This window comes from Amphiura filiformis, chromosome 14 (genome assembly GCF_039555335.1).
Source record: "Amphiura filiformis chromosome 14, Afil_fr2py, whole genome shotgun sequence".
Lineage (NCBI taxonomy): Eukaryota > Metazoa > Echinodermata > Ophiuroidea > Amphilepidida > Amphiuridae > Amphiura > Amphiura filiformis.
The window spans coordinates 38,521,507-38,535,126 of record NC_092641.1 but is presented as its reverse complement, the minus strand read 5'-3'; the positions used below and the strand labels follow the sequence as shown (position 1 = coordinate 38,535,126).

Here is a 13,620-nt window from a genome sequence, read left to right as displayed (position 1 = left end):
AGCACGCACCCACGATTACATGTCGTTGAGTTCACCACCACACGCCACAACAGCTCATGGCGGATCTGCCGGCGAATTGAATATGTAATGATTTTATTCTCATTGGCCGTGAGACATTTTCGAGAGAATAAAATCATTATATGTTCAAATCGCCGGCATCCGCATGAGCTGTTGTGGCGTGTCTAGGTGAACTCAACGACATGTAATCGTGGTTGCGCGCTGGTTCGAATCCGAATGATTCTGATTTTTCTCTCCTTTATTATAATGCCAGTTTGTCTGAGCTTCATTTCTTGCATTATTTATATTAAGTTATTTATAAGTGGTTGAAATACTCAATGCTATCTTGAATTTGCATTACTTACTTCATAACTGTATACTGTAGAGAGCCAGCTTTAACTGATATGTTTTAAAACGTGACGAGTTTCAAATGCTGTCGATTATATTGTGTAAAATGTGCGTGAAGGTCGTATCATACCTCAATTTGGTGCGACAAGTTTCTAATTTGATAGCGTTTAAACCAATTAATAATCTTATTGCTGAAGAGGATAATAATCTTCTACCTATTTCTATAGAATCCTTAAATAGTTCTAGTCTTTGTTTGCTTTGGTTAAATCCTGTTCAAGTGGTGGTTTACAAAGCATTGTATTTTGTCTAGGTATGTATAACCAACAATTAACAATGAGAGGATATTCCTAAACCTCGTTGACTTGGGGATGATTTGAAATGACCGCAAATATGACTGTATGATATTTATTGCCAACAATGTGGAAAAAGAGACACATGTATAACCGAACAAATTTACCATTTTGTTGAACGAGCAGAGTTCAACAAACCATAACCCCGGTTTTGGATATCGTTTGAAGTCAAATACCATTTTAAAGCTTATAATATATAACATTTTCTAAACACGAAATACAACAAAATTGAAAAGGGCCCGACTTTACGGCTGGTTCGTAGTGTCCAGTCACATATCGCCTTGTTTTATTTACTATTTGATGCACCTAGATTATGTAGCTGAATATTTTCGACGTCTGTATGCATTAGAGGCCATTATCATCAATACATGCCAATACATTTTTAGACATAGAGTCGCGCAATGGATGAACTCTACTTCTAGAGTAACCCTTATTCCATTTATAGAGTCACCCTGACTCTATTACAGGGTCACTCTGAATCCAGGTAGGAGAATAGTACTTCAAAGATTTCCCTAGTCTATTGATTTTATGCTAATGCTGTTACGTAATCAAGTATATGGTATCATTTAGGCATATGTGGTTTGAAAGACAAAGGTACAGTCTTTATGTGGTCATAAAGAAATTCCATCCAAATTTTCAATGTAGTCAAAGGTCAACTTTCATTACATATTGACCGACCCTCGTATGCATTATGAGTTTCAACTATGTGCAAACAATTCATGAAGTTAACAGTAAGTGCACATTGTACTAAACGACACGGTCTGACAAAGATCAAAAGCTCAATCAAAAGTGGTTATGTTGTTTTAATGCGATATTTAGATTTAATCCAAAATCAAGTTCACTAAAAGTATGGTATAGTAATAGCGGAAGCCAATGACGCTAAGAGGAAAGAGGTGTATTATATAGGTTATAACATTACTAAAATAGGAAGTAAGAATCGAAACACCACTACCACGGCTGATCACTGCACGGGAAAGAATAATTTGTTCTTTTTAAGCACTGACTGCTATCGGACATTACTCAAACGCTGGACTTAGTTAACGCTATAGGCACAATGAAGGTTTAATACTCATTTTTTTATAACAAACCAACACAAGTGTTAATATGTCTTTAGAAAACTTATTTTGCATATACGTTGGTTATTTACTTACAGCTTATAGTTGCTGCAAAGGTAAGTGATAATATTAAGCGGCTCATTTCCCATTTTTATTTTCAGTTATGACGTTCTGGTATCTTTACATTTGCAAAAGTAGTATCAAGTCAAAACAGTTACTGATCGTCCAAACATTATTCTGCTTGAACAGAAAAAAGTACATGTATTTGGTATACCATTAACGTTGCCCATGAAAAATACACGTGTATTTCATTACACAGTGTAACTTATCAACAGGAAAACATATTGTTGGATATAATAAATACGTGTGTATGTTCACAAATCAAAGTTTGGAAGACTTTTGTTCAACATGAGAGTATGGTGTCGCTATTGAGATGGATTTCAGACATATATAAGACACGCGTCACGAGACTGGCGAAACTACAAGGTTGAACTATATGGTTATAATAATAAATTTGATACAATACTTACTGTGGAGTTCAATGTCTAACTAAATATCATAATTTTGGTTTGACAACACAACCCATTTAGAATTGTTTGTGAAGATTTCATAATATTATTACCTATTAATTCAATAGCGACGAAAACATAGCAATATCACAGCCGAACCATACACCCCTCCCCCTCCCCATGGTTTTCTTGTGATACAGACAAGCCAGCTGGGTATTGTTCATTAGGCCTACGTGCTATCATATAGACTACACTATATTCATGGAGTGGAAACTATCTCTCTATTATCATCACTGGGCGGGAAAAACCTCATATGTACTTTATGCCCTTGAACATGGATGAATCAAACCATTCAATATAAAGTTTACACCTACAAGGCTTTATCCATTTTCAAGGGCCAAAAGTAAATATGTGGTGTTTCCTGCGTGACCTTTTGGCCATTGAACATGGTTGAAGCAACCTTTTCAATATAAAGTCTACACCTCTAAGGCTTTATCCATGTTCAAGGGCCAAAAGTACATATGAGATTTTTCCCGCCTAGTGACGTTATATATTTTTTTTCAGCTGCAAAAGGATTCGATGAGGAATACGAGTTTGTTTTTGGCATTCCAAAAACCTACGACCCAAACATCCCGCATGTGTTGCTATCAACATCTTCACCAGATCCTGTCAACGCTACAGTCACAATCCCAGGCACTGACTTTTACGAAGAGAGGTCCGTTACTCGTACAACCTATGTTGATGTCGCTTTACCTAACTCTGTGTATCTCACAGGTAATGGTACGGACAATAACAAGACTGTCGTGGTAAGATCATCAGCCAAAGTCTCAGTTCATGTGATGGTAAATAATGGGAGGTCTGGAGATGGATTTCTTGTGCTACCAACAAGCCAGCTTGGTGTTGATCATTACGTGCTCTCATACACACCATATTTATGGGGATCAAATTATCCCTCTTTTATTTGTGTGTCCGCCACTGGAAAACGCAGTTTTGTTCGAATAAGAACCGTTTCAGGACGAACCTACGACGTGGCACTACAACGGTATGAAAGTTACCAGTTAATCGGGAACCTCGGTGAAGATCTCTCTGGCTCACGGATTATAAGTGACCATGCAGTTGCTGTTATAGCAGGAACTCAATGTTCCTATATTGATGACGGAGGATGCGATGCTTTAGTTGAGCAAATGCTACCGGTGCAACTTTGGGGTACTCGTGTTGTATTATCGCCTTTTGCAGGGAAAGATAATGGTTATATCTACAGAGTTTTGGGATCAAACCGTACTACTGAGGCTATAATATCGGATATCGGAATGGTAACTTTGACAGAAGGTAAATGGTATGAAGGAAATATGACTGATGCCGCAATAGTTACCATCGATTCAGACTTTCCGATTTTTGTCATGCAGTACATCAAAGGTGGTGGATCTACTATGCCTAGAGCAGATACGTCCATGATCATTGCACCATCTAGAAATATATACACAAACATAGTGACATTCCCTGTCTACGAGGTTGCCGTATCAACCAATAAATACTTCATTCATATGATAGTTAACTGTAACCAGGTAAAAGGGGTCACATTTGATAAGAATAATTCCATCGCAAGTTGGGAGTTGCTGGCAACTAGTGATGGAGACATTTGTTCTGCTCGTAGAGAAATTACAGCTGGATCAGTACATTCCATCTCCCTCGAAGACGAAAATGTTACGTTTACTGTTGCTGTGTATGGCCTTGTAGAGGATGGCCATAAGTCTTCATACGCTTATCTGGCTGACATTCAAAATGTTGGTAAGTGTGACGCAAATAGTATTTTCAATAACACCAGAATGCGCTATAATCCAACTTTCAACCGTAATTGGTCATTAAAATTGTAATGTTTATACATTGATCATATCTTACATATCTTACATCTTGAAATAAGTGTGGACATTTTATCCTTTCAAAATAACTTACAATGTATAATTTGTCTTCATGGTTGGAAATGCCTATATTATCTGGACCGGCGAACATGAAGAGGCTTACATCTTCTCTCTAAATATTTAGCGAGGGATATCATCTCGGCTCTGAAAATGGCATTTGCTAGTGTCAACCAACACTTTGATATTGACTTCCAAATGTGAAGAAGAGTATGACTCAAACATTCTACGTTGCATTTATGATAGAAAGTACAATAACAGGGACTCCCTATACGTTCAAGCTCATTATTCTAATACGGATATTAAAGTTAATGTTAATTCGACTAATAATGAAATTGTATGTCTATTTTATTCAGAAAACTCACCAGCCGCAGAGAAACCACCCACATCTATTGCAACTCTTACAGAATTCTCTTCGCTGACGTGTTGTACTATATGCTCTGTGTTACTACTTTTCTTGTTATACACATAATGCCATCTTCTTACTCACAACAATCAAGCTATGGCAAAGATGTCCACAAAATATGATAATACAAGACTAGCAATGAACATCAACCTAATCAACCGCTTTCCACCAACCAAGTACCAACGGAGTACCACAGTAGCTTCATCACCCGCGTTATAGCTTACTAGTAGTTTGAGTACGTGGAGTGTAAACACATTTGTAACAGTAGAATCACAAATACGAATGCCTTTCCAAGGAAGTTTTCGTAAAATACAATTTTGAAGAAGTAGTTTCATTCCTAAGTAAGATCGTTTACTGATATTTACTCGGTATAAAACTTGCAAAGTTAGAATTCGTTATTAACACCATAAGTAGGCTTAATTATTCCTACTCGAACCAAACCAAAACTCACTAACGCTCACTGCACAAAGAATCTGCAAACGCAGGTATCTCACCTGATGCGAGTGCGTCATTATGCTATGCGAATACACATTTAAGCACGGAAAGCTTGGCCGGCCAAAGTAGACCCCGTGGCAAACGGTCCCTGTGCGCGTGTTGGGAACCCGAGGGGTTGGTGGTTCAAAAACCATACCCGAGAATTATTTATCCTCTTCTTCTCTGTTTCTTCCCCTGGTTCGGTTAGGGTTAATACTGTGTTATAAGCTCAGACAATAGACAATATTATAGAAAAATTATTTAATTCGTGTACATCGTGGAACATACTCTTTGCGTGGCTGTGCGTAGTAAGCTGTTGTACGCATATAACCTCGCTAATATGAGTACATAGAATAGCGTTGTACCTTCGTGTAGTAGCATGATTAGTCGTGGAGTAACAAACGTAGTTGAATGTTCCACGATGTACACGAATCAAATCATTTTTCTATAGGTATAAATCGACTGCTTGGAGAACAAAAAAGGTCATATTACCTGTACACTGGACTATGCGCTTAAGTGCTATGAGCACTGTAACGTGTGCTGAGGCTTGTGGATCAACGTCTAGGCGTTGTTCCTGTGCGTAGCGCATTATAAATCACTGCGCTTTTTTTACATGTAAAACCAGAGAGATTGTACATCTAGAAATCTAGTGCCGAGTCTGATCGGACATTTTCAGAAATGTTCCATACAGCTACCTTCCAATATATTTATAAATACGTATTTATAAATACGCACCAGTAAGCGTAACCGAATCCTCATGCCATTGAAAAGGACAGGAACTCTTTGGATAAATATCATAAAAATTTAAGTATCAATTGAATAGCAAAACTATTACACATAGGGGATTCCGAATTTGTAATATGTCATCAAAAACAACATTTTGAAGGAATTTGACGACGGGAAACATTTGAAATGTTTACAATATAATCACAATTTTGCTGCACAGTAGTCTCATGTTGTTCCGCCTTTGCATTCAAATGTATAGGAAGACAACCCGCTATGTAGAAGGTCACTTCGAGACTTATTGTTTACAAGCTGTTATGGCAGCGCGGATGTGGTCACGTGCGTATTTATAAAAACGTATTTATAAATATAGTCGAAACATACTGTAAAAATGTAGTGCCGTTACTTATACAAATCTGATCTGACATTACAATGCTCACGGTCGAGGGTATATATTTGGAAAGAAAGTACTTAACTTTTTTTGCACTCCAAACATTCGAAATACAACAATAAATCGTAAGTTTGAAGCTGCCAGGGTTTACATATCATACCAACCAGTCCTGTCCATTTAGCAATTATCAAACCTGTATTCGATTTAACCTTGTAATCGTCATTCGTCATAGTTTTCGTTAAAATGACTTCAAAGGATGCTGTAGCAGCTATTTGATATATTGGTTTCAGCGGTTAAAGTTAAACGCAAGGGAGAGGAAACAATCTTCACTTATACGATTGGGAGACGTTATCTATTGTAGATTCAGCACCGTTATGTTTGGGACATGGTTTTACCCTTTTTAATATGTGATGCAATCAAGCAAAATCAGTCAGAAGTCAGATAAATTGATTTTTGAGATATAGCCACAAACAAAAACAACAAATAGTTTCTTTTGTTGCATATTGTTTTGAACACTTCAATTGTTTATATCTATGGAAATAAAGGGTTTTCTGTAAAATGTAGTTTTGTAAATGCTTTATATACAATGTAAAAAAACTGAAAATTTATTATGCCCGACGTCAGATTTTGCTTGATCATATCTTATATGAACACCCTATTGTAATCACTCCAACAGGATAAACACTTTGCGCAATTTTTTAAACATGTCCGTAACTGCATGCATAGAAAACCACATAGCAATTTACCATAAATTCAAGTGAGTTTAAGGAGGTAAGGAGTACAACTACTGCACTGGAAATTGTATTTCAGCACAGACAACAGTTGTGGAGTTACAGTCAAAAATGAGGGAAAACCAATGTTTGATCAATAAATCAATAACTACTTGCCTTGAGTTGCTGAATTTTCAGTGCAGTAGTTGTAGTCCTTGCCTCTATAATATACATATCTTACTTGTCACAAATGCGCTATAATTTTTGAGACAAATGCAAAAATAGGCACAAAATTGGCCAGGGGTGTAGTACCCCCTTAACAATTTAGACACAATATAATTGTATAGATTTGTTTTACGAATATGTTGGCCCTGAACTTTCTATAATTATGCAAACTAGTGAAAACCACTCTTCTTCAAAAAATAAAACTACTCTTTGAATGGCCATATTAGAGATGCTTATTTTATTGAGCAAGCATTGCAAAAAAATCGTTCAGTCGTTCTCGTTGAGAAAAAAAAATATCCTGTTCTATGGGCCCAAAATTTCAGGCTTTTGTTTCTATATTTTTAGGATATTGGAAAATATTCACAGATTTCAGTGATTTTTAAGGTCATTTGCACAAAAAAAAAATCGATAAATAAAATAAATAAGGGCAGACCGGCCGACCTCTACTTAAAAGATCCGTCCGGCCATAGAACAGGGTTTTTCGAAACGTGAAATAATGCAGACTTGACAGGAATTTAAACTGCATTTTTAAGGTCATTTGCAAAAATAAATAAATAAATAAAATAAATAAGGCCAGACCGACCGACCTCTACTTAAAAGATCCGTCCGGCCATAGAACAGGATTTTTCGAAACATGAAATAATGCAGACTTGACAGGAATTTAAACTGCATTTCATCATCCTTGTTATACGTAGACAAAAGAATGATGAAAGTTTACAACGTAATACAATATAAGATCTATTTTAAGCGGCTTTTATCCATCCAAATGGGCATCACAACACCAGTTTGGTGCGGATAGACCCCAGTAATAGCAGACAAAATTCTAACCATCGTTGGATTCGTCTACAGCTCCTCAAAATAGTGGGCTTCACTCCATTACATTGAGATAATGACATTCACAACTATGGCGACTATGGTTTTATACTTCCCGCATTGATGATTGCGTCTACACCTAATAATATACTTCTTTGTATATGTTGACAGTAGCTGGTATACAAAGAATTGGTTACATGTCAATGACCATTTGGTAAGTATGACTTCAGTGATAGACCCTTTGTGCGCCTTTCTATTATGCAGAATCTTTACCCGCAGACATGTGCCCGTGTCATGTGCCAATATTGCGTAACGTTAAAGGTTAATATATTTTTTTGGCATTGAGTAGACTGTGTGATTCTGTGGCCTAGCGGTCTAAGGCGTTGTGATTTCTTAGTTACTTTTCTGGGCGTCGCTTGTTCAAAACCGTGCGTCTATCACTTTTCTTATGCTCCTTTATTTTTCCAGCGTAGGGCCTAGAAAAACTATTAATTCCTTTTTGTATAATTAATTAATTAATTAATTAATTAATTAATTAATTTACTTATTTATTTATTTATTTATTTATTTATTTATTTATTTATTTATTTATTTTTCCATTGATTATTTGATGATTGAGTGAGCAGATTTATCGATTGCTACTTTAGTTGTGGGACTTCTATATGATTTTGAATGACATCGTACATTAGTATTGATTTTTTCCCTTAAGCATTATCAAGAATTAATATCACAGGTTTTAGTGCAGATAGGAAGTTGGCTTAGTGGTACTATCCGTTGATTCAGAACCGAAAGGTGCCGGGTTCGATTCCCACCTATGCCTAATTTTTTTAAAGACTTGGAAAATTACTGCAGTAAGTTTATTTGGCGCGCGATCTCAGTTATTCATTTTCAGTCCAAGAGAATGCCAAATATGGATCAGGAGTATTACATAATAATACCCTGCTATGACAATAGCTGCACTAGGTTAATCGTATAATCTCCTTATGTGGTTAGCATGGCTGGGCCAGGAAATCCACAAGGTCAGCCAATGTATGTACATGTATTCGGTACATGTGCCATATCTTTACAATGGGTGATAAATTTCTGGTTTGTTTTATTTCAAAACGCAACAGTCGATATTCTAAAGCTTGGTCCAAATCCAAGAGAAGAACCAACTCTAGTAATTTATGTGGTTTCAAATTATATCGGGTGTTGCCTTTTTGATAGAAATGGTGTTTGTTGATGTGCACAGTTTCCCATTAGATCATAACATGCTGTTGTACATCCAAGGTCAAAGGTCTTTTAATCCATATTTGGCGTTGTTCTGGGACTGATTTTCTGATGCCTGGCTGTGCCTCTTACAGACACCCTCCCTCTGGAATCTAAACCACGGTTCGCTCTTTACACCTCCCTTAAGTGACTTAAATCCGACTGTGTGAACACGACATTTTCGGAGCATGAAGGAAAAAAGGGTAAAATCAAAACGGAAATTCTGACAAAACTATAATAATAGACCCACACGATGTGCCTTACAGAGGTGGGAAATATCTTTCTTTAGCAAACTATATTAGTTTGAGACGCTAAAAAATGAATTCCGAAAAAAGCTCGCGGACGAACTAAAGGCCTATAAAAGTCAAAAATATCACACTAAAAAACACGATTTCATGCCTAATTAAAAAAAAATGTATATCCAAGCACTATGTTTTTATCTGATATTACTGAAGAAAAAATAAATATTGCTTTATATTTGACCGAGAAAATTAATTTCATAGCAAAAAGGTGTATCTCTGAATTGTGCTGATTTTAACATGTATCGATCGACTTTTAGCGCGACTATGCATAACAAAAGAATCGGTTGACCAGCGTTCAGAGTGATTACATTTGTTGGAATTTAGTGGATGGGATAGGTTTTAATCTACAGGGGCCAGAAAATGAACAAATAGTCCAATTGTAAGGAAACTGTAAATAAACAAATAACGTATTTAAATGTTCTTCAATGCTATAGACACAACGAGCGTTTTATACTTACTTTCTATTTCTAACTGGCCAACACAAGTGCAAATGTGTTTCTCAAGACGTTTTGCAGATACTTTAAATATTTAGCTTATAGTTGCTGGAAGGTGAATAACATTGAGCGTCGAATTCTCATTTTTTAATGTTCAAGTTGATAAAGTAGTTGGCAATCTCAAGTGAAATATTTATTTATCTCCAAATGGTTCTTTCCTTTTTTTTCTTTCTTTTTTTTTTTTTTTTTTTTTGGACAGAAAAAAAGTACAGTAACAATCTTTAAAAAAGAAGTACAACTATTGTTATAATAAACAAACAAATATAATGTTTGCAAAACTTGCTCTTGAAAATATCATTGTGTTTAATAACAAATTAACAATTACGCAGATATCACATAAAGTTGATAAGTTAAGACGGTATGGAAAACCAGGTTGTTTTTCAAGTTGCTTTACTGAATAACACTGAGCGAATCTCATTTTTGACATGACATCAATTTTGTGTTACATTTTAGGTTTCGTAAGTTATTTATATTTTCATATTGATGTTTGTTTCAGCTGTGAACGCATTCGATGAGGGGTACGAGTTTGTATTTGGTATTCCTAAAGTAGCAATTCTAAACAACCCTCACGTGTTGCTATCAACATCTTTACCAGATCCTGTCAACGCTACCGTCACTATTCCTGGAATGGACTTTCAGGAAAAGAAATCCATTACCCGTACTACATAATGTTGATGTTACTTTGCCTAACTCTACGTATCTTATCAGTAATGGCAAGCAGGAGCACAAGACAGTAGTGGTAAGATCATCAGGCAAAGTCTCGGTTCATGTGATGGTAAATAATGGGCGTTCTGGAGATGGATTTCTTGTGCTACCAACAAGCCAGCTTGGTACTGACCATTATGTGCTATCATACAAGACAAGTGGTAGTACGCGGCATCCTTATATCTGTATATTCGCCTTTGTCGACCAGATTACGAGTATTCGTATAAATCCTAAATCGGGAACATCTGAATACATCCACTTACAGCAGTACCAAAGTTACCAGTTTATCGGAGGCGTTGGAGAAGATTTATCTGGTTCGAGGATTGTGAGTAATCAGTAATCATCCAATCACGGTCATTGTAGGAACACAATGTTCCACAATTGGTTCCGGGGCTTGCGATGCTTTAGTCGAACAAATGCTACCGGTGCAACTTTGGGGAAAACATGTCATTATTTCTCCACTTGCTGCAAAGGATAATGGTTTCATGTTCAGAGTTATGGGATCAAACCCTATATCCAAAGTCAACATATCCAGTGTCGGGATGCTAAGTTTGACAGAAGGTGAATGGTATGAAGGAAATGTAACTGATGATACAATGGTTACCATTGAATCAGACTTGCCGATCTTTGCCATGCAGTACATCAAAGGTGGTGGATCTACTATACCTGAAGCGGATCCTTCCATGATTATTGTACCATCTAGAAATATGTACTCAAATGAAGTGGCATTCCCAGTCTACGAGGTGGATATAGGGATATCAACAGATAGATAGTACATCCATGTGATAGTTAATTGTAACCAGTTAAACGGGCTCACATTCGACGAGTTTATTTCCATGGCAACTTGGCAGCTAATGGCCTCAAGTGATGGAGATATGTGTTCTGTTCGAGGAGGTATTACAGCTGGATCAGTACATTCCATCTCCCATGAAGACGAAGATATTATGTTTACTGTTGCTGTGTATGGACTTGTGGTCAGTGGACACGATGCTTCATACGCTTATCCTGCTGCAATCCGAGATTTTGGTAAGTAATCCTATTATGTCATTTTTATTTTACGCAGCAGGAAATATGTATATATACTTGCTCAAGTTCACTTACAAAACACATGCCTGATTTTGGGATTGTTGAGGCTACTGACCAATTATGATATGTTGATAGTGAATAACAATCCATCCTGGATAATAGTGATATAAACCTTTGAAAACAGCCACCTTAGTGCTAAATATAGTAAATAGAATGAAAAGGAAATTATTCCCTAGTACTGCAAGACCCAATAAAGTACACAATTAATGACAAGTGTTAAGGGTACTTGCCCATGAATTTCATTCAGGGGCGCGTTTGAAAAACGGCACAGCGGTTCAAACCACTGCCGATACACTATGCTGAACAGTGAACGATGCCACTGTGCCACGGCGGTACCTGTGGTTAATGTCTGACGATTTTCAAAGATATACATATCAACACGTTTCTAGTGTATTGAAAAGCAGATTTTGGTAGTAATACAGTCATAGTAAGACATTAGACTCTACTTGTCTGTTTGTTTTTCATTTAATACAAATTAATTTTGATGAATTGAACTGGTATGACTCTTAGGACTCGTAATAAACGACGATTAATTTTCTAATAAATATAATAAAAACGCTGGGTCATTCAAGACGTCCTTGTAATTTATGTCAAAACCAGGGGAGCGACAACACACCTCTACGTGTATAAGCCTACTTGCGCGATCGATACTGTCTCAATGATCCAGACAATAGCATTTGAATATACCGCCCTTATGTATGCATCTGCTTGACATGCCTGGTACCATAATAGCTTCAAATAGCCTACCCCACCGTAAATGGCTCTCTTCATTTCCTCGCTGTCCCAATATATACGTGTCACGTACGTAATTTCGAGGAATATTTTGTTCAAAAATGATAGGAAGGGACTGTTTTCAGCCAAAATATTGGCTGTCACCAGATGCGCAATGGTACCGGGAAGTGCTGCAGAAAGGTAAGCGTACTCATTATTAATTCAATATATCACATTTTAATGAATTCGGATGCGAAATCCGAAAAGGGATTGTCAGGTCAAAATTCTCACACTAGAAATATTATGAAATAAAATCAAATCAAATTTAGGCTCCGCAAACAACGTCCAATTATTCCCATTGAGGTTTGCTACACGTGTATATAATAAATTATGATTTGGGGCTAATTTGAGAAGAGTTATGGCCTCGAATTTCAAAATACACCGAGTGACGTTTTTGATCATAAACCTCGTCAATTCAAGACTCTGTAAAAACAAATCAAGAATTTTCTGGGATAATTGCAACTAAAGTATATGAAAGTTATGATCTAAGCTACCAGGTGCATCATTAATTTCCTGACTATGATATTTAGTTGTGGGAAAAGATTACTTTATATTTGTGCGGGATTATTTCCCGCCAAAAATTTCAACCAAAAAGAGCATGTAGCCTTAACTAGAAGGTTTAAATTGTTAAAATAAATAAGATTAGGACTGTGGCATTTTCTAGCAGTGAGCTTCAACTATGAATGATCAATTTAAACGTATTTAATGTTTTGCATTGTTAATATCTCGCACACACTTAGTTCGAGCTTGAGCAAAGACTACGTTTGGAAATTTCAGGCTTTTTTACTTGAAATTATTATGTTTTCTATGTCGACAAACTTGAAGAAGAACACTTTCCCTCTAGAATATAACAATGTCGTCATCAGCTTGGCTCTGAGAACCAATCCTTTACACTATTACACTACTCGTGTTGGAAAGTACAATAAACAGGGATGCCTATTACGTTCCAGTTTTCTATTCATATAAGATACATATCTATTTTATACAGCTATCTCACCACCCATGGGAACTGAAGCAGCCCCGACACCGTCACCAGTAACAAAGAAATATGCCATAGCCAACAACATAATGTCAAAATCATTGAAGACAGCCATATG

General features: G+C 36.5%; 1 protein-coding gene across 1 annotated transcript; it reads left to right on the top strand.

Moving 5' to 3' along the window:
• Window positions 1–1,639: 1,639 nt before the first annotated feature.
• LOC140170053 (IgGFc-binding protein-like) lies at window positions 1,640–5,784 on the top strand. The gene is made up of 3 exons (XM_072193370.1): window positions 1,640–1,866; window positions 2,824–4,047; window positions 4,532–5,784. The coding sequence occupies exons 1-3, from the start codon at window positions 1,800–1,802 to the stop codon at window positions 4,645–4,647; spliced, it is 1,407 nt and encodes a 468-aa protein (XP_072049471.1). The 5' UTR covers window positions 1,640–1,799; the 3' UTR covers window positions 4,648–5,784.
• The last annotated feature ends 7,836 nt before the right edge of the window (window positions 5,785–13,620 follow it).

Bases quoted from the DNA above. Each gene is read 5' to 3' on its own strand.
- LOC140170053 (XM_072193370.1), top strand. From the start codon at position 1,800: ATGTCTTTAGAAAACTTATTTTGCATATACGTTGGTTATTTACTTACA. The intron at 1,867-2,823 runs GTAAGTGATAAT...ATTTTTTTTCAG, and splicing joins AGCTTATAGTTGCTGCAAAG to CTGCAAAAGGATTCGATGAG. The intron at 4,048-4,531 runs GTAAGTGTGACG...TATTTTATTCAG, and splicing joins GGCTGACATTCAAAATGTTG to AAAACTCACCAGCCGCAGAG.